The sequence below is a fragment of the Merops nubicus genome, unplaced genomic scaffold, assembly GCF_000691845.1.
Source record: "Merops nubicus isolate BGI_N331 unplaced genomic scaffold, ASM69184v1 scaffold18422, whole genome shotgun sequence".
Classification (NCBI taxonomy): domain Eukaryota; kingdom Metazoa; phylum Chordata; class Aves; order Coraciiformes; family Meropidae; genus Merops; species Merops nubicus.
The window spans coordinates 1-24,955 of record NW_008595821.1 but is presented as its reverse complement, the minus strand read 5'-3'; the positions used below and the strand labels follow the sequence as shown (position 1 = coordinate 24,955).

The 24,955-nt window shown below is 41.0% G+C and overlaps 1 protein-coding gene across 1 annotated transcript in view; it reads left to right on the top strand.

Moving 5' to 3' along the window:
* RELN (reelin) overlaps positions 1–19,766 on the top strand; it is a gene marked incomplete at its 5' end in the record, with an annotated part of 111,570 nt that extends 91,804 nt beyond the window's left edge. Inside the window, 11 exons of the mRNA XM_008936202.1 lie at positions 1,024–1,130; positions 1,558–1,800; positions 2,340–2,515; positions 4,122–4,195; positions 5,052–5,213; positions 5,543–5,700; positions 6,540–6,759; positions 7,758–7,955; positions 8,363–8,461; positions 13,415–13,420; positions 18,627–19,766. Of these exons, the coding sequence (XP_008934450.1) occupies positions 1,024–1,130; positions 1,558–1,800; positions 2,340–2,515; positions 4,122–4,195; positions 5,052–5,213; positions 5,543–5,700; positions 6,540–6,759; positions 7,758–7,955; positions 8,363–8,461; positions 13,415–13,420; positions 18,627–18,723 (1,540 nt within the window). The remainder of the gene's footprint in view (positions 1–1,023; positions 1,131–1,557; positions 1,801–2,339; positions 2,516–4,121; positions 4,196–5,051; positions 5,214–5,542; positions 5,701–6,539; positions 6,760–7,757; positions 7,956–8,362; positions 8,462–13,414; positions 13,421–18,626) is intronic.
* Between the last annotated feature and the right edge of the window lie 5,189 nt (positions 19,767–24,955).

Here is a 24,955-nt window from a genome sequence, read left to right as displayed (position 1 = left end):
CTTCCCCAGGAAGGCCTGTCCTGCAAAGAGATGAGATATCATCGCTGGCCATTGGTGGCTCCACTGCTGGGGGCACAAGTTGTGTCTTCCACTGGGTTCAGAACATAACCTCTGTCGGTTGTCCTCTCTTGGATGTTCCTGCAAGGCCCACTCCACTCACGTGCTGTAGAAAAGGATGATGTAACTGGAGAGCAATGGAATTGCATCAGTTTAGACAAGCTAAGGACATGACATAGAAGACTTCAGCATCATTTCCCTTGACTGTATGGCTTTAATGAAGCCACACACTCTCACTTCTGCAATTCAGCAAGAATTCACTGAATCACACAACCTTTCAGGAAGGAAGAGGTCTCAGGGAGTCTCTAGTCCAACTTCTTGCTCAAAGCCAAGTCAAAACTGAATTCAGATTGGGTTGCTCAGGGCTTTGTCTTGAAAAACCTCCAAGGACAGAGATCCCACAGTCTCTCTAGACAGCTTGTTCCAGTGTTGAGTTACCCCCATGATTTTTTTTCCCCCATTGTATTTAGCTGAAACGTCCCATTTTCCAATGTATGACCACTGTCTCTCAATCCCACGCATCTTTTTCAGGATGAACCAGACCTAGCCTCCTCTCATAGGGTGCATACTCCAGTCCCAACCATTTCAGTGGCTTCCACTGACTTTGCTCAGTTTATCAAACTCTTTTTTGTCCCTTGATATAAGGGCACTTATTAACTCATATTAAGCTCCCTTTCCACCAGGACTCCCAGGGAACTGTTAGCAAAGCAGCCCCCAGCCAGTCAGTCCCTAGCTAGTACCACTGCAAGGGGTTAGTCCTTCCTAGGGGCAGGACTTCACAGAATTTCGTGAGTTTCCCATGAGAATGACTAGGCAATGTTTTTTGGAAACCTTTGTCTTACTTGTACATCAATGTTACTTGCTTTAAAATGCTGCCGTTTAAAACATTTTCAGCACATCTGCTAACAGAAAGCAAACCTCAATTTGTGCAGATCTCTAACAGATGTAAACCTAATTTACTCTTAGGTTTCTACAGTACTGGGGAAGAATTGGGAGTGAAAACAACATGACAACATGTCACAGACCAACTTGCAGAAAGGAAGGAGTGCTGCTGGACTATTCCATCGATGGAGGCAAGTACATCCTGTATTTTCAGCTTTGTTACAAAGTTACAGCCTTGTTTTATATTCCAGCACCACAAATATCTGAGAAGTTGTCAGAGAGGTCCAAAATAGTAAGATAATTTTTAATTGTAATGTTATTTTTGTCCTTGGGAAGTTTTTCTCCATCTAAGATTTCCATCTGTTGCTCAGGAGTTTTCCAAAATCCTCCTGCCTGATTTCAGTAATCAGTTGCTTCCAGCCAATTTGATTCCTTTATACAATTGCAAGATTACTCCTGCGATGAGTAACAGTTGCCAGCTAGCCTTAGAAGTTAAGATTTGTCTATCAGAAAACCATTGCTATTATTTTTTATTTCCTCTTATCATCTTCTATTCTTTTAGAAGATCCTACCGTACGCTTTTTTTATATATGCTAAACTTGTATCATTTCATTCTAGGGATATCCTGGACCTTGCTTCATGAGATGGATTACCAAAAGTACATCTCGGTCAGGCACGACTACATCCTCCTCCCCGAGCACGCCCTGACCAACACCACCCGCCTGCGCTGGTGGCAGCCTTTCACCATCAGCAACGGGGTGGCGGTCCCAGGCCCCGACCGGGCCCAGTGGGCGCTGGATAACATCCTGATTGGAGGAGCAGAGATCAACCCCAGCCAGCTGGTGGATACCTTTGATGATGGTAAGACGGGGTGGGAGAGCTAATCTGCTGTCTGGCATGACCTTATCTAAAATAAGCTCTGTAAGGTTGCACTCACTTTTTTTTCGACTGCAAATTTTTCATTTTGTAGACTAATGCCATTCATATGCTCTTCTTCATGCTGCTAATAGTGGTTTGTAATATACATGTGCATTGTATATAAATATATACATATTTACATGTACATTCAGATATATATGTGTGTGTATATATATGTGTACACCTGTAAGAAAGGCAAATAATTTATTTCAATCCAACTAATTTCATTTAAATTCCTGTTAGTAAAGTTTTATTTAATCTTCTTTTTTAAAAGTATTATTATTTAAACATTTTAGTTACTTCTCTGGAGCTGATGTTTTTATTACGTCTGTTAGTTGCTTACCTGCTGTGTGTCAGGACAGATAGCATAAATTTAGTGTTTATATCACTAAAGTACTCTGTCTAGTGATTCTGTAGATTCATTACTAAGCTTTGATGTTTGCTGAGACAATGCAGTAACTGTATTTAACTCATCTTAATAGAAGGCACCTCTCATGAAGAAAACTGGAGCTTTTACCCTAATGCAGTCAGGACTGCAGGGTTCTGTGGAAATCCATCATTCCATCTCTACTGGCCAAATAAGAAAAAGGACAAAACACACAACATCCTGTCCTCCAGGGAGCTCATTATACAGCCAGGATACATGATGCAGTTTAAAGTAAGAAATGTTCTCTCTCTCCAGTGTAAAGTATGTGATGAAAAACCATCTAATGTGTATCCAGAAATTATTCTTCTTTCAGCTAGGATGCCCAATTGGATGAATAATTAATAATGACTTTGTACTAGAATTTTAAAGAAAATTCTCAGAAATGAAGGTAAAATAGGAACCACAATGGTTGTATGAAGGTTAAATGTCAAATTATTCTAACTATCTGTATGTTTTGGGGGTTATTGAGAGGGAAGTCTAATCCCTTTTCCTTGAAATAACTGAACCATTAGATACAGTAGGAATTATTTTCTAAGGTGAGAATACACAGCATGCAGAATATGCCATTTTCCCCAAACTCATGAACAAGCAGAAAAGGGAAGGTGGAAGCAGGCTGGAGAAGAGTGGCATATGGAAAATGCAAAAGTGCTCACATAGAAGTACCAGAAGTACCCCTTCTACTTACTTGTGTCATAGCAAATGAACTAAATAATCAGAGAAACATTTCTGAATATTTTACTTTGTTTAAAGGTAGATTTCTGAACAGGGCCAATGGTAACATTCAGTGTTACCGAAACGTTCTAGGCCCTTCCCCAAGCACTATGTCTTAAATAAGGCAGGAGCAAATATGAAAGCAGGGTTATCAGAACAGCCATCCTTTTTCCTGTTATGCTTTTTTTTCATGTTTAACAAGACAGTTCCAGAATTTTCCATCTTTCACAAATCAGTATTTTTCACCTTTTCTCAACATTGCTGCCTATTTTATACCGACTGTCTAACATAATCCCTAAAGCACTGCTTCCCCCGCTCATGCAGCATGCCACCTTTGAAGAAATTATATAAAAGGGTAGTCTGACATGCTCTTTACTACTGAATGCCCAGACTTCCTCAAGCTGCTTATTTTACTCAGCCTATGATCTTTTTTCTCTAATTTAAGGCCAAAATTATGATAAGACCATTGGCATTTAAGCTCTCCAACTCTCACTGCAAAGTTTTTCTCTCCTGACTCTCTCCTCCCTTTTCTTCACTGGTCACAGCAAAGATTTCTTTTCTAAGCTAGGAACTCAGCTCTAGTGCATGGCTGATATTTGGTTATGAAGCTCTCAAAATTTCACTTTTTCTTATTTGTTCCGTACTGTACATTGGGTACTGCAATCTTTCCTCTCTTATGTGACACAAATATGTTTATTTTAAATATTAAGAATAATTCTGTTCTTAAATTTGATTTACTTGATGTTTATACCAACATGTTTAGCATTAGGGATTATATGTTTCATAGATAATTAATACATAGATAGGTACTTCACATGCTGAAATGCTTCATATTCTGAAACACATATCTTTGTGTTTCAGAAACAATGTTTGTTTAGATATTTAATTTGAACTTCAATAACAGTGTTACGATTCTGTTGGAAAATAACAGTAGCAATGAAGTAAAATTCATTAAGTAGTACCTGAAGTACTGTCTTTTGTTTTCCAAACTTTGTCCAAGATCTGTTTGCATTCCCTTTTATATACTCCATAAAGAAAAAAAAAAAAAGGAGAACAAGGCTTCGTTATATATCACATTAAATGCCTACCTGACCTCGTATAGCAGACAATTTTATTTGTGCTATAGATCGTGGTTGGCTGTGAGGCAACTTCTTGTGGGGATCTCCACTCTGTGATGCTGGAGTATACGAAGGATGCCAGGTAAATGACAGCAGAATTCAGAGACCTAAACAAAAATACAGTATGATGTTAAAAATCTAAAGAGCTTTTATTTATTAAAGCAATTACTTTGCTATTCATCTTGTAACAGGATATGAACACAAGGCCTGTGTGCAAGCACTGGGATTTGTCTATGTAACTACCATAAATTCTTTTTATAATTTATCCCAGATGTTGACAGATTGATGGCAGTGAGATTGCAGTTAGTCATGAGCATGCTTCTGTTAAAAATGTGCTTGCAGAAAACCACATTCACAGGAAATTGTTGTTATAGTATGATACCAGACTATATATTTAGGATTAACTGTAATGAAGTGGGAGTTACTTAACTCCAAATTGGTCTTTAACTAGAAAACAATAACACTGTTTCCTGTACCCTAGTAGAGTAGTGCATTACAATTTGTAGAGGCAAAGATATATTCTTTGCTCAAATTACTGTGGGTGATCATGGAGCAAATTCTGTTGGGACTCTTCTGAACACTGTAAGGGAGAGACTAAGGAGCAAACCCCTAAATAAATCCTTCTCTCATACTAGCCCAGAAGAGCTCTGTGTTGGACTCCACTGTGTGTACCACCACCAAGGGTTTCAAGCACTCAAATGTGGTGCTGGAAAGCCCTTCTTGGCTGCATCAGTGCTTCAGCCTCTGATCTCTTGTCCATTTGTGGCTATAGAGCATGGAAACTATTGCTGACAATCAATATTGCTGAGTTTGTTTAGTAAGACAGGCAATGCCACGACCCTTAGAAATTACTTGTTTCCCTTTCATTTTTATTTCAGTTATTCTAAAACTTTTTTTTTGTGTTATTATAAAATTTTTTTTTTTTTTTTTCCCTACAGGACAGACTCATGGCAACTTGTCCAGACACACTGTCTTCCATCCTCATCTAATAGCATTGGCTGCTCCCCCTTTCAGTTCCATGAAGCTACCATCTATAACTCTGTCAACAGCTCCATGTGGAGAAGAATAACTATCCAGCTGCCTGATCATGTCTCATCCAGGTAGGTTACTGAAAGGTCAGCTCGCTGTGGACATATAAAATGTCAGCTGCCTTGCTGGCACGGTTCACTTGGAACAACTGGTGAATTAAAAATGCTTCTTTATTGCTGGGTTTACATCTGATACATAATTAATGTTTTTCAGGAAGCTTTTTGTTAACAGAAGTGGCTACTGTCAACGATGCAGCAGCCACCCATTCAGTTATTGAAGTCACAGTCCCTCCATATAACATTTTTCATCACATCTGTTGCTGATGTATTCATTCATCACTGTATCAATGTGTTTAACTGGTAGATACCATAATAAGGTGTTTGGATTTTGATATTTGCAGTGCAACTCAGTTCAGGTGGATTCAGAAGGGGGAAGAACTAGAAAAACAAAGCTGGGCAATCGACCACGTGTACATCGGGGAAGCATGTCCTAAGCTCTGCAGTGGCCATGGATATTGCACAACTGGAGCTATTTGCATTTGTGATGAAGGATACAAAGGTTTCATTACTTCATTTTCTTATACATCTGCTACAATCTAATCTAGCTCAAAATTAAACAAAAAAGGCAGAGTGATAGATCATGTCTAAATTCATCACTGGAATGCCTGAATAACAAATTCTAAGTTAATCATTTGACAGAGCTGCAGATTAACAGCTCTTTACTCCTTCTGGATTGAGTTAGTGGCCTCTCCTGTCTGCCACTGTATGTAAAGCCCATTCAGCCTTCACTGAAGGTAGAACATGGGTCCTGCTTACCCAGAAATGGCTTCCACCCCTGTACTCCTTTCAAGGGTGCACCAACTCCCAGGGGTTGTGTACATGGGATCCAGATGCTGGTGACTGGCACCTGCAAGGGACTCAGTTTCATGTCCCATCAGGACATCATCCCTCAGTGCAGCTATGCACATGCTTAATGGTACCCGTGTGCCCTCGTTAAATTATAAATGCTCTGTGGGAGTGAGGCCAGTGTTTAATGTCTTCCAGGAGAAAGTCTCATAACTTTATAAGATTGGATCCCTTCCCTGTTTTAGACGCATTTCCCTTCAACAGGCAATTTGAGGTTTCTCATATTGGCATCAATGCAAAATAAGAGAAACTGTATTGAAGTTCTTGAAGTTATACTGCTGTAAAAAATAAGCCTCACAGCCTCAGTTTTCTAAAAATGAATGTTGTACAGCAACGTGAACATTATTAATGGAACTCCTGAAATGTACTCAGCCTGTAGTCACACTGTGTATTGGGCCACAATGTTGAATGGAATTACAATGAGCTGGAACTCAAAATTTCTCAATTTTTCTAACTTTGGTTTGGTTTATAATTTTGTTGTGTCATTTCTAGGTGATGACTGCTCTGTTTCCAGCCATGACCTCCCTAGCTATATTAAAGATAATTTTGAATCTGAAAGAGTCACTGAAATAAACTGGGAAACCATTCAGGGGGGAGCGATAGGGAATGGATGTGGACAGCTGGCACCCTACGCCCATGGAGATTCACTCTATTTTAATGGATGTCAAATACGACAAGCTGTGACTAAGCCTCTGGATCTCACACGAGCAAGGTAATATTTTGAGCCTAAAATGCTCTTCCAGAAGCTCATGAGAAGGGAAACTCTTCATATGTATGTGCAGCCGTGTGGGCCAGTACTGACAAGGATGGAGTGACCTGGCTGTACCATGCAGTCAGATGTGGCTGGCGGATAAACATCAGGGTTGGAAAAATGTTTTGTGACTTCCACTTGGGAGATAGAGAGTGAGGAAGCGATGTCAGATGAAAAGGTCAGATGTTTTCGTCATGCCCAACAAAGCACTGTCTAGTAAGCCAGCACTGACAATGAAGCCATTGGCAAAGGCTGGACACCAGACTGCCTGGACCAGTGCCTGATCTGATAAGACAAATCCCGTGTTTGTATGTGCCTCCACGGCAGTTATGACTAAGACACTATTAGTGATTACAGACTCATTTTCATGTTTTGGTTGTCAAACAGAATTATATCCACCTGGCAATGAACAGGAGTACTTTTTCATCTATTGAGCCTCTTTGGCCATGGAAAAACAAATGCAACCAGCCTGTGCTGGCTCTTAACAGAGTGACAGCTTTCTGGACTGGTTTGTATTTAGCTGTCTAAAGCAAGATTAGAAACAGGATGAATTGGCAAATGGGCCAGATATAAATCAGGCTCTTCCTTTCTTATTTGAACACCCAGGTAGAATAAGATAAATCTTTTAGGCACTTCATTGTATTCAACCTTTATTTGCCCTTTTTTAGCTTTTCATATACTCATTTGCATGTTTATATTGTGTATCTTGCTTTTGTGCAGATACATTGTAAAATTTGATCTATTGCCTCCATACATATATATGTTATAAATAGTCATCTATGACTTTGAAAGAAAAGGTGTGTTTTAGAGATGTAAGTTTATTTTATCTGTTAGAAGTAATGGTTCTTAAGAATGCTCAAAGTTTTAATAAGGTAACTGCAAAAAACCTGGAAATGCTATTGTTCCTGTTTGAATACTTTTTGCATATTGAAAATACCTTTTCTCTGTGTGTTTTACAGCAAAATCATGTTTGTTTTGCAAATTGGAAGCATTTCACAAACAGACAGTTGCAATACCAATCTGAGTGATCCTAACACTGTAGACAAGGCAGTGCTCCTCCAATACAGTGTAAATAATGGAATTACATGGCAAGTAATTGCACAGCATCAGCCAAAGGACTTTATACAAGCCCAAAGAGTGTCTTATAATGTTCCCCTGTGAGTAACCCATCACGTTTCATTACCTCTAAGTGCACAAGATATATTTCTGCTAAGAAAGAATCTATCCTTGCATCACTGTAGGGGAAAAAAAAAAAGTTGATGAGAGGGTAAACAAAGAATAAAATTTAAGAGGAAGGCTGATTACAAAACTCCAGCCTAGGGTTTTTCAATGTACTTGGAAGAAAAAAAGAATAGTTGTTTTAAAGATATGAGAGGGAAAAAAATTCTTCCGTATCTGTATGCATTTTTCACCATTAAATGTTTTACATGTACGGTGTATTCATTTTCAGAGATTTAGAAATAACACTTGGACTTTGCTCTCAGTTCCTGTTGAGGGGTAGGTAGGGATGTGCAAACCACCTGTAGTCTGGAGCTCTCACAAGCTCTTGCCTTTGTGATGACAGGGAGGCACGAATGAAAGGAGTCTTACTGCGCTGGTGGCAGCCCCGTCACAGTGGAACAGGTCATGATCAGTGGGCTTTGGACCACGTAGAAGTCGTCCTGTGAGTATCAGCTTCACCTCATCCCACCCCATCTCAGAAAGCACTGAAATTCCTCCAGCATGGCATGAGTGTTACGCTCAGTAAGAACAGTTCTGGCCCAGGGAAACCTTTGAGAATCCCTCTTTGCTAATGCTCTGTCCTGACTGCAACCATCAGCAGCTAAGACGGCCACAAAATAAGTGGCACAGCAGGGGTATGTGTTGTGCATTGTGGAAAAACACAAGAGGGAAAGTGGGGCTTTATCACCACCAGTACCGGTGTGGTCCTGTAACGCAGCAGTGACTGCGAAAGACCTGTTGTGCTGGGACATGAGACAGGATATTCCTGTTCAACCCGGTGCTGCCATGTAAGGCTGATTTATATCCTTTTGAAGAGACGAAAGAGTCTGATGTATTGCTCTTTGCACAGAGTAATGTTGTTGTGCCTCTGAAAAATTTACATTAGCAACTAATGCCTTATTCATTTCCTTTTTTTAGTAAGAAGTATACTGTTCAGAAACAGGGTTCACTATATCAGGTTCCTATGGGCCAAGCTCTATATTCATCCCCTTGTCAAGATTTTACCGAGTAAAGTGCCTGCACCCTCATGATTCTCCCATTCTTGAGATGGGTTTCTCTGGCAGCTAACCCGTTTTTCCTGTGTTATGTCACGAAGAGATGACCTGCTTTTTCTCTAACAATTTAGTTCCAGTAGAAGTGAAATGCTAGTGGCTTCACGGGCGGGAACTCATCGCTGACTGTGGTTGGCAGAGAGAGGCGTGCCTGCTCCATAGATAGGTTCAAACGTTCCTTTTCTTGAACAATTTAAAAACCAGCAATGAAGAAATTAGGCTTGGATAACCTCTAGACTGTGTAATTATAACCATGAGGTTTCTGAATTAGCAGAGACGCTGCAAGTAATGTTTTGTAACAGTAGTAAAGTGAATTATCGGATTGCTAGTTAGCCCTGTTCTTCTTTTCACCGAGAAGCACCAGCTTGCATGGCACTCATATCAACCCCAAACCAAACTGGTCTCAGCACTGAGTACTGTACACGCTCTGCTGCTTTTACACACCTTGCTGGGCTCTGCTTCCATAACATCAAGCATAAAACTTGAAGGAACAGAGGGACAAATGTGATTCCTGGCTTAGTTAATCAATGGCTCCACACTGCTGCATCAGGAAAGATATGGAAGAGTATGAGCCTGTAGGAGATTCACAGTGTTTAGGACACCATGGAAAAGGGGACTGGTAGTTCTGAAACATTCTCATGTCTTTCTACTTTGTAATTAAAAAACTAACAAGAAAAAATCAGGTCAGAAAAAAAAAAAAAGCATAATATTACCCATCAATCCAAGCATTGAATTAGGAGTTTAAGTAGGAATAGAACAGATCTTTAAAAAGTCATTCTTAAGCTGAAATACGGAGAACTTCCTTGACAATGAGATCTGCCAGGCTGTACACTAGACACACAAGCTGAGTGGTATCAAGTCAGTCATATGAGATGTTATACTAGAATGGAGGCAGCAATAGAAATGCTATAGCCAGTCTTCATGTCTTGCCTAGAAAAGGAACCAGATGGGCAGACAGTGCCTTCTCCCTTCTTCTCTTTTTCTGTTGTTAAAGAGCCTTAAGGCTTTTCTGAATATTGGCCAAAATATCAGTCTAGAGACAGTTTCCACCAAGTGATACCTGGTACAACCCACAGAGGAAGACAGACCAAACCAGACAGACTTCTCCCTTACCAAGAGCTGTGAAATGCAGTGCCACGGCAGCATATTTCCCAAAGGCCAGAGGCGGAGTTCCTGTCCCTGCTAACTACAACACATGAGACATGCTGCTCTCAGGAAAGGCAGAATTACATGCTGTTTCTTATGCCAACATGGGCTCAGACCTGGCAGGAGGTTTCAACTCCTCCGTTTCGTTTAAGTTCCATCTGCACCTTCCAATTAATCAAAATATTCTCTAAGTCTCTTAAGTGTTATTTTCAAGTAACCCGCAAAGGGTTTGATAAAGCCTTTGGAAGGCTTTCTGAACAGAGGCACAGTGTTCCTTGTTGACAGATGCTTTCACCCAGGTTTTCCTTTAGCTCTGCTGTTTCACTCAGCCACCTCACACTTGTCACTTTACCTCCAGCGCTTCAGTTTCTTCATCTGTAAAATGATGGAGACATTCTGTTACTACTGCTATGGAGTGCTTCCAGACATATAGCAAGGAGCCTGCATCAGTGTTTGTTAGCACTAACTTTGGATCATCTTGCACACACCAGGGCTACCAGGACTCATACTATGAATTCTAGGGATAGGACTTAGCTTTACTTGTTAATATTAGTTCATTTTCCCATGAAGGGCACAGAAACCCTGCCTGCACCTGGGGAGAGCAAGCCACCCTGCCCAGGCAGCACTCCAGACAGAGGCGAGGAGGCAGCATCCCTCTACCCTCCCCCTGAGATTGGCAGAGGAAAGCTCTGCTGTAGCTGATAGCTACCACAGGGCTCTCTGACATGACCGAGGAGAGGCATGGCCTAAATTAAAACCATTCATTACTGTGCTGTAATTACCTCCCCCCATTAATTCTACAGGGAGTCATTGGGGAGTCAGGAGGCTTCTGCCTGGCTTATTCATCCCAAAGCTGGAATATTTTAGGAAACATCAGTGCCTCCCATACTGGGACTAATTCCTGTTGGTACTCTGACCTTGTCTCACAAAGCCATGAACATCTCTGGCTACAGGGCTTGTTGATGGTCTGTGCCTAACAGTCTGTGCTTGGTCCTCTAATGAGTTACCCTGCACTCCAACACCCACCTGAATGAGACTTCGTACATTTCTCTGGGCACAATTAAAATGATCCTCACTGGCCCTGGTTTAAGTCCTAGATTTTCATGTTTGCTTGTGTACCCACACTGAAGCAAAAGGCAAGCCTCCAGCCTGTGAGGTACTACAGCAAGAAGCAGAGCTATACTGTGAGGTGTGGTTTGGGACACAGGAATTCCTGGCTTTCCACACACCTCCTCTTGTATTTCTTCCACTACCCTGTGGGCTAACAAAGAGATCTGATTTTCCCAAATGCCCTAGATTTTGGCTTGGCTGCCTGCACCTCGAGGTGCACATCTAGGTGCTGTGCCAGCTCTTCCTCAGCCCGTGGGCAAGTGAGCCTTGCTTTCCTTGAGCAAAGGGCTGGAGTAAAAGCACAAGCAGGGAAAGCACACACCAGCAGGGAGAGCTGGTAGCACAACCAAGGATATTCTTGATTTTATTTACCCATCCAACATGGGGAATGTCCCTGCTCCTCCTTATGGTGCTCACCCCAGGGACAAATCTGTGAATATCTGCTTTCATGGCTCAACTCTTCTCAGCAATCTAAAGATTTGTAATTAATTCTGTCACAGGTCCAACTGCCAAGTCATAGAGCGGATACCACCTAGAGCTGCTGCACCACTAGGGTCATGACACTCTGTCAGTCCAATTGATTTCTGAGTCAAGGGCCATCGTCCTCTCACCAGCAAATGTGCTCAGGGTCGATTGCTTTGTTTCCTTTTTGGTCCCAAGATAGTTTGCTGGGGCGGGGGGGGGGAAATTAACCTGCAGCTAATGTAATGCATGCACAATACCTGCAGTGATAAAAGAAAGGCCGAAGATGGATGGTTTTGTATGTTGCCTAAAATCATTCCACTTTTGATTAAATTATATTTAAAAGCAGTATTGTTAGGACTGTGATGCAGCTGCAAAGGGTGCTCAGATTGAGCACCTCTTTTGAACAGCTGAAATACGTTAAATTGATCTTGCCAACTAACCACTTGCCAAGTTATTTTAACAACATTTCATGTCTGTCCTGTGGTGGGGAGGTTATACTAGCCGTGGAATTGTCCAGTCCATTTTAAAGCCAGTGTGAACTATGCCTTATTAGTGCAGCACTTTTTCTCCCCACTTGTAAAGAAAGCTTTGGACACAACTCTCACGTTCCATGTGGCTCTCCTTAGGATAAAAAGGCGTTTTACCACAGACTTAAGGAAGAATGTTTTTCTGTGCCCCTGTACTTCTGCCCTAAGAAGAGCCCATGTCCAACTCTTCATTTCATTTGCACATTTTCTCTGGAAGCACAGCTCTCAGCCTGTCTGCTGCACAGACACCACACACGTGCATGTGCATTTGGAACTGTCGTTTTTGTGTAAAGGGTAGGCCCTTATTGACCTCTCATAATCTCAATTCTGGTCAAAGGTATTGAGAACCAAAGCATAATAATAAGCTGAACACTAAAGGTCTGATGTTGCTTTCTCTGCACCCCAAAACCTGTGACATGATTCAAAGAAAGTTGAATTGTGCAAGGAATGCAAGAAATACTATCCCCACCTACTAGTTTACAGTTAACTGTTGGGTACCAGAAAGAATCCCTCCATAGCCATCGCTCCATGCTCTTCATTGTCAAGATATTCTTACATTTTTGGCACAAATGATTTAGTGAGAACTTGTGTTACATTTGATTCAAAGTATGTTTATCCTTATGTTGCAACACTAAAATACAAATTATATACTCTAGCTCTAACAAGTGCTCATGTGGAAAATCATTTGCATCTGCCTCATTTTTTTAGTAAAAAACAACAATTTGAAAAATGCATTTAAACTAAAGTATCAACATATTTATAATAAAGAACATAAATAGTTCAAACATTAGGTAATTATCTGGATATTCACAACATTTATGCCAAATTTAATATGATGCAGTCTGTGCTTTTATGACTTTTTATTATGTTTCTACAAAGTGCATGCTGAATTTTATAGAAAATAGAAATATAAATATTGATTTGAAATATCAGGAAATAATTTTTTCAATTTTTATTTTTAAAAGAGATGAAAAGTCCTATATTGCCTCTAAACCTCATCAGGGTTTTATGACTAATCACAGTGCTGCATGCATTGAAAGGCATTTTCTAACTTGTGTTGTATTTCATTGTTTGCTGTCATTGGTTTTACACTAGAATAAGGTAAGTACTTTCCCTGAATCAATATCAAATGTATATTTCTGTTACAGCTACAGGTCTTTCACAAAGTTTTGTCAGTGATGGGTTGGTAGAGAATCATTTGTACTCTCTGCAATGTGCCACATAGGACACATCTTGAGGGCCCTGATCCTGCAGCTCTTCCTCAGGGAGCACAGGGGGAAGTTAAAGAGCTGAAAGTGTTCTGCAGCTCACTCTGTACCACAGTGGGAATTTCAGTGAGGCTGAGGTGAGGACTTCTCCTTCTCCTGCTGTGCAATGAGACCAGCCATTGGAGGGCACCCAGCATGTTGCATGGGCTGCCTCTCAGCTCCAAAGGGGAACTCCCACTTTTTTCCATCATTAATGACCACAGAGCTGAAGCCACAGCCAGCAGTGTATGTCAGTGAATCTGCATGGTGACATAGCCACACGTGTCCCTTAGACCAATGGCAAGTGTCTCCCAGGTAGTTCTTTGGTTTCTTGCAACTGCTGATTTGTGCTGTTGCAGTTAATACATACCACTAAGCAACATAGTTACTGAGCTCTGGGTTCAACTTTTGACCTCACTGGAGCCTAAGGACATTTGTCATTGGTATGAGCCAACAGGACTTCAGTTAGAGCACATCACTTTTTTCATTACAGTACCCTCCTAACAAAGCATTTGTAATTCAGCCTCAAAATTTACCCCAAGCCTAGTCCTGAGAGACATGCCTTTGTTGTTTGCTAAGGCTTTGTTCATGTTTCATTTTGTTATGCAAATGTTTATTTTTCTATTTGGTTCCTCTTGTGCCCTGTCAATTAAAAATAAAACCAAAGGAATAATAAATGATGTTAGTATATACTGAGGTTTTTTACCATGTATTTTTCATTCCATTTGGCTACATTCTGTTTTCATAAATTATGAATTACAGACTTGTAGTTCAAGCGGTTCTTTAGGAAACATATAATAGCCACTATACTCTATTAAAGACTAAAGTCATGCATAGTGATTGCTTCTCATAAACTGCTTTACTGTAGCTATTTACTGAACATTCCCTAGACAGAATTTTGTTCTCCTATATTGGCTGCATATTGTTTTCATCTAACTAGTAAAACTTCATTGACTTCACTGGAAAGTTGTTCATGGTTTCCTACATAAACTGGAGCAGTATTATCTTCTATTTATTTTTCAATAGTGCACTCAAAACTGTTGAACAGACTATGCAGCAGTTGCTCCTATAAATTGCGGGGTTTTGCTGTTAGATCCATCAGCAATACACAGACAATATTTTGGATGTGTACTTTTCTGATCCACTGATGGTCAGAAGGCTCAGCAGATGCTAACCAGTCCATCACACAGTTGCAAAGCAGTTTTCAAGTTGCCACTGCTACCTAAACAAAAGTTCCCCATAAAGACCCTTCTTTATGGACGGGAGGGTCTTCTCCTAATACAGCTTGATGCCGCCTGGCACATTTTCAGTGCTCCAAACAAGCAAACAACAGGAAAGGTATGATAAAGCCTTTTACCAGTCTGTGAAATACAAATTAGACTTGTTATTAATACTATTGAAGACATTCTTAAATCCACCAAATGCAAGAAATGCATACGTAGTCCTGCAAACTATACTATATAAAGCTGATTGTGTTCTTATAAAGAAATACTGATCTCTCCTATACAGTGCTTACCTCCTGCCAATAAATAAAATTAATTCATAAAAATAAGTACAGATCTACTCTGATTTTGTGGATATCAGACTATATCTACTACATATTATGATAAAATACTACAATACACAGTGTATACATATTTACCTATAGGAAGTCTGAAAATCATGCCATTTTCTGTAGCAGGCATGAAGTTTTTATGTGGCATCCAAACACTAGTTGGAAAGTCTATATCAGACGTTGTTAAGGACAAGTTTGAACCATGTCAATGTTAAGTAAAAAAAACAAGTATTTAGTTCTTGAAAATTTAGATTTCTCTTACTTTTAACACACTGCACTGCTCTAATATTCAGTGTAAGACAAATATATGGAGGTTTGTAAATTCTTGATCATCTTATAAAATAACAAACCAAAATTATATACATAAAAATAAACCTTTTTTTAAAATTATTAGGTAACCCTTTGTTCCTTTTTTCAATTCTTTCTTTTTCTTTTTTTTTTTTTTTTTTTTTTTTTTCTGTTGGCCATTGTTTTAAACAACTTCATCAGAACATTAAGGCCAGATACAGATTGGTTGGGCATTGGAAGGGGAAGAGGCCAGATGCACCTAGCAGTGTCCAAAATGAGTCCTGAAGTCACTGCTGAGCTGTTGCTGAATGTGAGCAGACCAAAGGCAGGAGGGAGATTAGGGAACACAAAGGTCCCTGGGCCAAGGCCTGTAGCTTGGCATGTGCCCCAGCTGTCCAAGTCTTGCCCAAGCTGAGCCTTGCAAAGCCGAGCTCACTCCTAAACTTAACTCAGTCCTAAATTGTCCAGAAAGGGCAATTTTCAGCCAAAAGCATTGACAGACTCTGTTTCACTCCATGTACCTAGAGCAAGGCCACTCAAAATTGGGCTGTGCTTTCTCCCAAACGCCTGTTTCCTGTGTTTTGGCTCCAGAACAGCCTTCTCCCAGCAGACAAGTGCTCCACCCTCACTTCATGGTTAGGATACTCTCGTGAGAGGTGGGATGTCACCTTGAAGGCCCTGTGCCTAAGTAATTATCCACCTCCCAGGTGATAAGAATTACAGGGAAGGCAGGGCTAAGACCTCCTTCAAGCCTCATGACCAATGGCAGCCACTTTCAGGAGTGGGTTCAGGGTCATGATTTCCCTCCTGCCTTCGTCAATGAGGCACTCAGCACTGGGGTAGGGGTGATGTTCCACTGAGATGACTACAGGACCAGAATAAAGACTGATTGTCCACGCTTCTTTGAATTTCAGCTGCCAAGTGTCATTAAAACTACATGAACTCACGGATGTCACTCTCTCACACAAAGCTCTTACAAATCAGCATAGTCCTTTTCTTTTCACCTGAGGAAGATAGGTGAAAATCAGGGCATGTCAACCTCAAACATAAAGCCCTCTCTCAATTCCCAAATGCTCTAGAGCTCTGTCTTACTGTGAGAGGGCCAAATGTTGTGCCAAGTGTAGATCTCTTTGCTTTCCTTGACACCAGGAGTTACACGTTGTTTCATTCTTCTGTGTACATTGCCTAGACTTTAACACCATTGCTTTTATTCAGTTTAGTCAATCATGTTCTAGATCAGCTGTTGAAAGGGCATAATTTTTTTTTTACAGATTTTTTTAGAAGAAATTAGCATACTATAGCAAAAGCTATCTTTGCCTCTGGAAGATCATATGTATTTTGCAAAGCATGCAATTATTCCTTTTCCTAAGGGCCACATTCACTAAAAATAAGCTTATGCACTAGAGAGAAAAGTATGACTGATTACAGTATGAGTATTTACTTCTTACTTACAGAGAAAACTCACAAGCGAAAACCTGCCTTTCACCCACAAATGGGAGATATGTTGACTGTAATGCCTACTGCAGGCCTTTACCTCAAGGATCACCTTTAAAATCTCATAGACTTCTTGTTTCGGAGGGTCCTGATAATATCCAGTCACTTGGAGTAGAGATGCATTGGCCAGGCATCCCTCTCCCACTGCAAGATGAATCTAGAAAGCGCAAGGTCCTAAGTAGGCAAGGAGGGTTAGGAGAGGGAGTCGGAAATTAGCCCAAGGCTGTGCAGATTCACTACAGCTTTTCCCTGGAAAATCAAAAGAAAATTTGGCCATGCAGTCACTAGCAGTTCCTCCTGGGTGAAGCTCCTTCAACACACTGAGTTGTCTTTGAGGACTTCACGGTTAATGCTGTGCTCCAATCTCTTTAAGAAACTGCATCCACTGACTGCATCTCTAGGAATATCTTGTATGCCACTTTTCCATGGGGAAAAAGGGGGGTCAGGTGGTTGTACAAGCTAGAGTCTGGCAGCAGTATGTGATACTATTTTTATTTTTAAAAGTAGTTGTCTAAACAAGACATCTTTTCCACACCCGGGGACTCTACAGTGCAGCATGCAAGTTACTCTCTCTAATGTCAATGTCTCAGCCAATTTAAACACCTTGCCAAGTACTCTGCAAGTTGTAGGTCTGAGAGAAGACATCCTATATCAGAACTTCAGAATACACACAACTTTTATTTCTCATGTAACTCTGAATGCAGATTGGTTGTAGATCTACGTATACCTGTAGTTGTGTGCACACATTAGGGGGTTGGATACGTATGTGAATGGACCAGGAAAAGGCACAGCCAGATAAAGCTCTGTGGCTGCTCTGCAGTCCCCAGCTGGGGCAGTAACACGTAGAGGATCTGTGGTGCGGCTCATGTAGTTCTCCCCAGGGAGTATACAAGTCTGCATAGGCTGTAAGCAGATTTGCATGGATGAACCACAGATGTTATAGCTCCATTTCCAAAGCTGCTGAAATTTGGAAACCGAAGATGGAATCCAGCCCTTAAGAGTCAGATAGGTTGCAGGTACCAAAGTCCCAGACAGCTGTCTTGTCCACTGCTGCCCTCTCATGGTTCTTTCTTCCCTCAGTGGGAGAAGTAGAAACTTAACTTAGTTGGGAGGGGTCTTGTCCTCTAGATGGGTCTTCCAAACAAGTGACCCTTCTTCAATTAGGCTACAGTCAGGCTGTCTCTTGCCTGATCTCCTCCCAGACCTGAAGACACATTTCCCAGATGTTCCTTGAATTTTGGATGGGTGTGTTCTAGAGGAGGGAAACATTTAGGCTGTATAAAAGTGTTGTACTTCACTTCCTATATGGTAAAAGTGGAAAATACTGAAGTGGACTAAAGCTCTTCTTCTGTTCTCAAGGTAAAGCAGTTAATGATCAAAGAGAGAAGAATAACTGGAACACAAAACGACTGCAGAGAAATGCCCTGTATTGAGAGGGTATGAAGTGCATACAGCTTTAGTGAATCTGGCCTTAGGCAGCACGTTTTCATTAGCTGAAAGCTCTTAACCTTTCCCTAAGATAACGAACTGTAAATAAAAGCAAAGTGGGACAGATTCTCAGTTGCCTTGCTGTTGTACAAAGGGTGAGCTTGACACCACTTTACACAGGCTCAAAAGGTCACACAAGGACAAAGAAGAATCTGTCCCACTAGTTCACTGCTCTGAAAGAGTTTAAAGTACATAGGAAAGAAACTGACACTCTCTCTACCTTTGATTTTAACAGCACTCGCAAACAAAATTACATGATGAATTTTTCACGGCAACATGGGCTCAGGCATTTCTACAACAGAAGACGAAGGTCACTTAGACGATATCCATGAAGAAATGAGAAATTTATTTTTTTCCTCCCAACATGTGATCTGTTGCTTTCCATTCTTTAAATCTAGCACCGCGTCTGGTATCAGGACTTTTCTGCAACTGGCTTGATGAATAACTGAAAGCCTTTCTCAAGACAGAGTGTACACCACTTTTTCACACTGTGAACTAATGAGAAGTGACTTATTTTCTCATAGGTAAATGTTTTAATGTTGATGTGTCTGTGAAAATTGTGATCTGTTGTAATATCAGTTACAGTGGCAGTATTGGAAGTAAGCAACTAATTCTGTTTAACAGGAAAAAAAGTTAAAGCACAAAGACTTTTCAGATTTTATGTTTAAAACCCCCTACGTACTAAGTACAGAAGTTAGCATTCTTTGTCACATAGCTATTTAAGTGCGCTGTACTTCAGCTCTGTGTCATTTTCTATGATTAAGTTATCATTGTTTGTCCTCTTTGTATTCTCTTCTACAACATGACACATTGGCTCTGTATTTACTTGTTTTGTTGTTGTAATATTTTTGCTGCTGACTTTTGGGCTATTTACCTTCTGATAAAACGTGTTAAAAAAAATCAAATTGCCTAATCAAGATGATAATTGCAAAAGTAGTTGTAAAGGCATTGATATCCTTCAGTCTTATTCTTTGATATGTCTGTTGGCTAGCATTGTTTTGTGGATAAAAAAAAAAAGAATGCTTGACATTAAACTTTTTTCTACTAAGGAGCTGTGGATAAAGCCCCAAACAGAAGTTCCTAATTCCCTGTCTAAATGTAGTCAGTTCTCTGCAACTGATTTACTTACAGTAACTGCCATTTGGTGTCTGTAGTAATGAAGTGATTTGTAAACTGTGAACGTTTCATGGTGTTCTCTTTGGTGTTTGTTTCTATTGCGGGTCATGTTTGTATCTTCTGATAAAGTTGTATCTACACCAGCAACGTTATAATGCCCCTATAGCCCTAAACTGTCTATTATCATAAATAAAATGTTTCACTTTATGGTGAACCAAGCTAAAGATCCATGCTTCAATAAAATAATGTCAACAAAGAATTCTGACGTTAGACTTTTCAAGCCATGCAAGCTTTACATGAAATCAGAAACCAAATTCTTTTACAAAAAAAATCTAGGTTCTGATGCAAACATTGATGGCATTTTTTAATATTTAGTACATCACACTTAACAAGACTTTGCAAATAACACAAACTAAAATATCTTCCTAGGCCCATCTGTGGGCATAACATGGTTGTTGAAACGTGTCCTGGTGCAAGGAATGAAATGGGGCCACGGACCAATACACGCTCTCACTTGTCTCTACCTGCAAACCAAATATGCAATATGCAAATTGGTGTTTCCAGACTCTGAGGACTACAGTGCAGTGCACAAGCAACCTGGTTCAAAACAGACAACGTTGCCAATTCTTGGAATCATAGAATTATTAAGATTACCAAGTTGAACTGTCAACCTAACACTGCCAAGTCCACCACTAAACCATGTCCCTAAGCACCACATCTACACATCTTTTAAATACCTCCAGGGATAGTGACTCCACCACTTCCATAGGCAGACTGTTCCAACACTTGACAACCCCTTTTGGTGAAGAAATTTTTCCTAATATCCTATCTAAACCTCCTGGGTGCAACTTGAGGCCACTTCTCATCCTATCATTTGTTACCTGGGAGAAGAAACTGACCCCCACCTCATTACAACCTCCTTTCAGGCAGCTGTAGAAAGTAGGATCCCCCCTTTTCTTCCTTTTCTCAAGAATAAACAACTCCAGTTCCAGCTGCTCCTCATCATAGAGAAGTATCATATATACCTGCTATGTTCTTACCTAATAGAATCATAGAATCATAGAATGTTAGGGGTTGGAAGGGACATCTAGAGATCATCTAGTCCAACCCCCCTGCCAGAGCAGGTTCTCCAAGGGCAGGCCACACAGGAACGTATCCAGGCAGGGTTTGAAACTCTCCAGAAAAGGAGACTCCACAACATCTCCGTTGTGCAGCTTGTTCCAGTGCTCTGTCACCCTCACAGTAAAGAAATTTCTCCTCATGTTCCTTCCTCTCGACACCCACTCATCAGATATTTATAGACATTAATAAGAACCTCTCTCAGCCTTTTCTTCCCAAGACCGAACAGTCCCAGTTCTCTCATTCTTTCTTCATAGGAGAGGTGTTCAAGTCCCTTAATCTTCCTTGTATATCCCTGTCTTTCTTGAATTGGGGAGCCCAAAACTAGGTACAGTATTCCAGGTGTGGTGTCACCAGGACAAAGGATAGGGGGAGGAGAACCTCAATAGACCTGCTGGGCACACTTTTATCAATCCACCCCACTGGCCCGCTTGGCCACAAGGCCACATTGCTGTCCCATAGATAACATATCACCATGTGCATCTGCTTCTGGCACCATACTGGTCTGAACCAGAACAGTGTGCATTGCACATCCATGCTCAGCCACCTAAAATGTTATTTTATTTTTAAGAGATTTTTGATCAGAGGTATCTGAGCAGAAAAGAAGAGGTCACTCAGTGACCAACTCATCAAAACCTTGACTTGGTCAAAATTATGCAACAGACCATTGACAGACTTAGAAACTTACTGCAACAGCCCAGCCTCCTGCAGCTGCAAACTCACCACGCTGGTCTGGAGAACTCTGTGTGTGCTTTCAATCCTTGAAACAGGATATTCAAAGAGTGAGCAGGACATAAGGAAAAAAAAAAAAAAAAAAAAAAAAGGTTGTTAAAGAATATAATAGCTTAATGTTTGGACAAGAGATTTTAAAATATTGTACTAAAAGTTTCACCCATTGAACAAACAAAAATGCAAGATATAATACTCCTATTTTTAAGATAATTTTATTTGCCCTAATATGTCAATAGATGGGTGATATCTCAATCCAAAATGCATGTGCAGCTAGTGTGTTGCTAGGGAATTAATTAATTTTAAAGACTTTAGATACAAAGAGGCACTTAATCTGACTTCTCATTCCAGTTAAGAGACCAGCGTGATCAGAGAAGCTGTATTTCACAACTGTATTGCACCACATGGCCACTCACTCACTCCTCCCACCTGCAGTGGGACTGGGGAGAGAAACAGAAGAATAAAAGTGAGAAAATTCATGGGTTAAGATAAAGACAGTTTAACAGGTAAAGCAGAAGCCACACACAAGCAAAGCAAAACAAAGAAGTCATTCACCACTCCCAACTGGCAGGCAGGTGCTCAGCCATCTCCAGGAGAGCCGGGCTCCATCACATGGAACAGTTACTCGGGAAGACAAACACCATAACTCTGAACCTCCCCCCTTCCTCCTCCTTCTTCCCCCAGTTTTATTGCTGAGCATGACATCACACGTTATGGAATATCCCTCTGGTCAGTTGGGGTCAGCTGTCCCTGCTGTGTCCCCTCCCAGTTTCTTGTGCACCCCTAGCCTGCTTGCTGGTGGGGTGCTGTGAGGAGCAGAAAAGGCCTTGGCTCTGTGCCAGCACTGCTCACCAGTAACTAAAACATCCCTGTGCTATCAGCTCTGTTTTCAGCACAAATATAAACCACAGCCCCATACCAGCTACTAGGAAGAAAATTATCCCAGCCAAAACCAGCACAGTATGTAATCATGGCTACTGAGGAGTCCCACAAGGTATTTCACCAGAACTCACTAAAAATGTGCACAAGCTTTTCTTAAGGAAAATCAGCCCCCACTGGCAGATTTCCAAGTGCTATTGCCATTTGCCCTTTCTAGATTCCAGGAAGTTCTTCCTTACCATTCCGACAGCACACAAGGCAGGTAGCATGCACTTATGGCATGCTCAGTGTATAAGCTGATGTATTTTTCCTCCCATATGACTGAAAACAATGGATCATCTGACATTAAAGAGTTGTTACAATAGCAAGGGTGACACAGCATATGATCACTGGCAATAAAATGCTAACTGCTATAAAATGTACTAATAACCTAATCTACTGGTATAAAACTTTGGCAGGCACAACTATGAAAACGGATAGTTTAATATGCTTTATAGTCTTCCTCAACCTCCTAGCAGCTCACTAACTCATGTTCGACTAGAATAAGGAAAACATAAGAGAAATGAAACAAAAAATACATGAAGAAGAAGTTCTGATATGCTGGAGTTTCTTCTGGAATAACCCAAACATGAAATTCTTATAATTTCGTCTAAATTTTCTTCTCTTGAGCTGGCTTCATCCAAGCATTAGTTTAACAGGAGGAAATGTGCAGAGCACAAGTATTTTGATGGACCAAATTAGGCTTTACATGAACTTGACAATTTAGAGAAATGTGTAGAAATTAAATAATACAAGATACTGTCAAAGAGCAAGTTACCAGCACACAAAGTGTGTAAATATCTGGCTATGCAGCAAAACTACAGGAGAAGAATCAACAGTGTAAAGCAGTTAAAAACAAACAGCTTGCATTGTATCAGTAGAATTGTTTATGGTAAAACACAGTAAACATATGAAGTAGACAGCAGTTGTCAGCTGTTGAGCCCTTCACTTAAACACATATGTAAACAAGTTGGAGACATTGCAGAGCACAGCAGCAGAAACAAGGCCCTTGAAACCATGAGCTTCCAAGTAGTATTTAGTAGTCCAAGTAGGTTGTTTGTTTAGTCTACAAAAGAAAATATTTGGAAAGAGACGGGATAACAGCCATAAACATGGAGCTATGTTTTACTTGCTAACACTTCAGGGCAAATGTCACTGGGTGGAAATGCTGCCAGAGCATCCCCTCATCATTTATCCATCTGTGGGGAATGGGGCATAGTTATTCTCCATGCAGGAAGCCGGCGTGAGGCTCAGTAAGCCCCACTGACGGACACAGAGAGGGCCATGCACAAGCAGCAGGGTACAGCAAACAAACCCTGCTCAGGTCAGCTCTGCAGCCAAGCTTAACTAAGCGTGGCTCAGCACTGAAGTGACAGGAACAAGCTAGCTATAGAGGGGAGCTACCTTAATCCTGAGCTGGTGAGGGAGCCTCAAAACCAAATCAGGCTAGCAAATGGGCTTTGCTACCTTAAGCACGGCCCTAAAATGCTACTTAAGGACTGTTAGCAATCTGGAGCAGCTGAGACCACGCAACCACTCACAGCACATCTCCTGTAAAGGAGCAGACAGAGCACCCACCACCCACAGGAGGTGGAGCTATCTCTGGAAGAAATTACCTTAAGGTATGAGGCTGCAAAAGTTGTGTGGATGACACATGGATGAACTGCCTACTGTTCTCCTCTGCTACTGATGTTTTATAACTGTTGGGATTTTTTTTCCCACGTTCTTGGTTCAGCGGCAGAAAGGGCTGACCTGGCAGCAAGCCTAAGGACTTAGGCCTGTGCATGACTAACTACCTCAAACCTGATGGGAAGAGTTTGAGCTGGCACCCAGCAGGGAGGGGCCCAACAGAAATGGGATTCCAGGGGTGGAAGAGTACTGTACTAGAGGATGCTGATAAATGCTGGGTTAATAGTTTGAATCTCTGTTTCTTTTGAAGGAAAACAAGTTTCTTAAGCTTCTTTAGGAAAAAAAAAAAAAAAAGAGGATGTGTGTGTGTGCTTTTGAGCTGTGCTGCTCGGGGAAAACCTGTGAAACGGTTAATGGCAAAGAAGCTATTGCAGATGGCTCTGCTGCTTCCCTGATTTGCTCTGGACCAAAGGCAGGACCCTGGGAGCTACTGAGCAATCACAGGTTCCAGGGCCACCTCTGCATCACGATGCTATTGCAGACACCATGAGTACTAGCTGATGGTCCCTCTTGCCCTGAGCACTGACTTCACATCCACACCAGCTTTCTGCTGATACCATATTGCTGCAGGTGTGACAGAAACAGCACGTGCAAAGCCATTCAGCTGCTTTATACTCACAACTGGACACCCAGCTTGCTCAAAATCACACCCTTCTCAAGGGATCTTTTAAAGGATTTGAGTTCAGCCACTTCCAAGAAATTTTGCATGGTAAAAAGGAAATTGTCCTAATGTTTGGACCTCTGCTAGCATAACTGTGTTATTATGGACAATAACAAAGCTTGACATGATTAATGTATCTGTATAGGACATGAGTAGTAACTAATTAGCAGGAGCACTTAGAGAGTCAAGCCAGCTACCACTGAAATCATTGGGAAAATCCCTGTAAATCTAAACCTGTTTCACTTCAAACTGGAAATGTCCACTTCAGCTTTAGTAATTCACTAATTCAGCTGGTCTGACCTGTCCTAGTGATATAAGGAAACTAACATAAA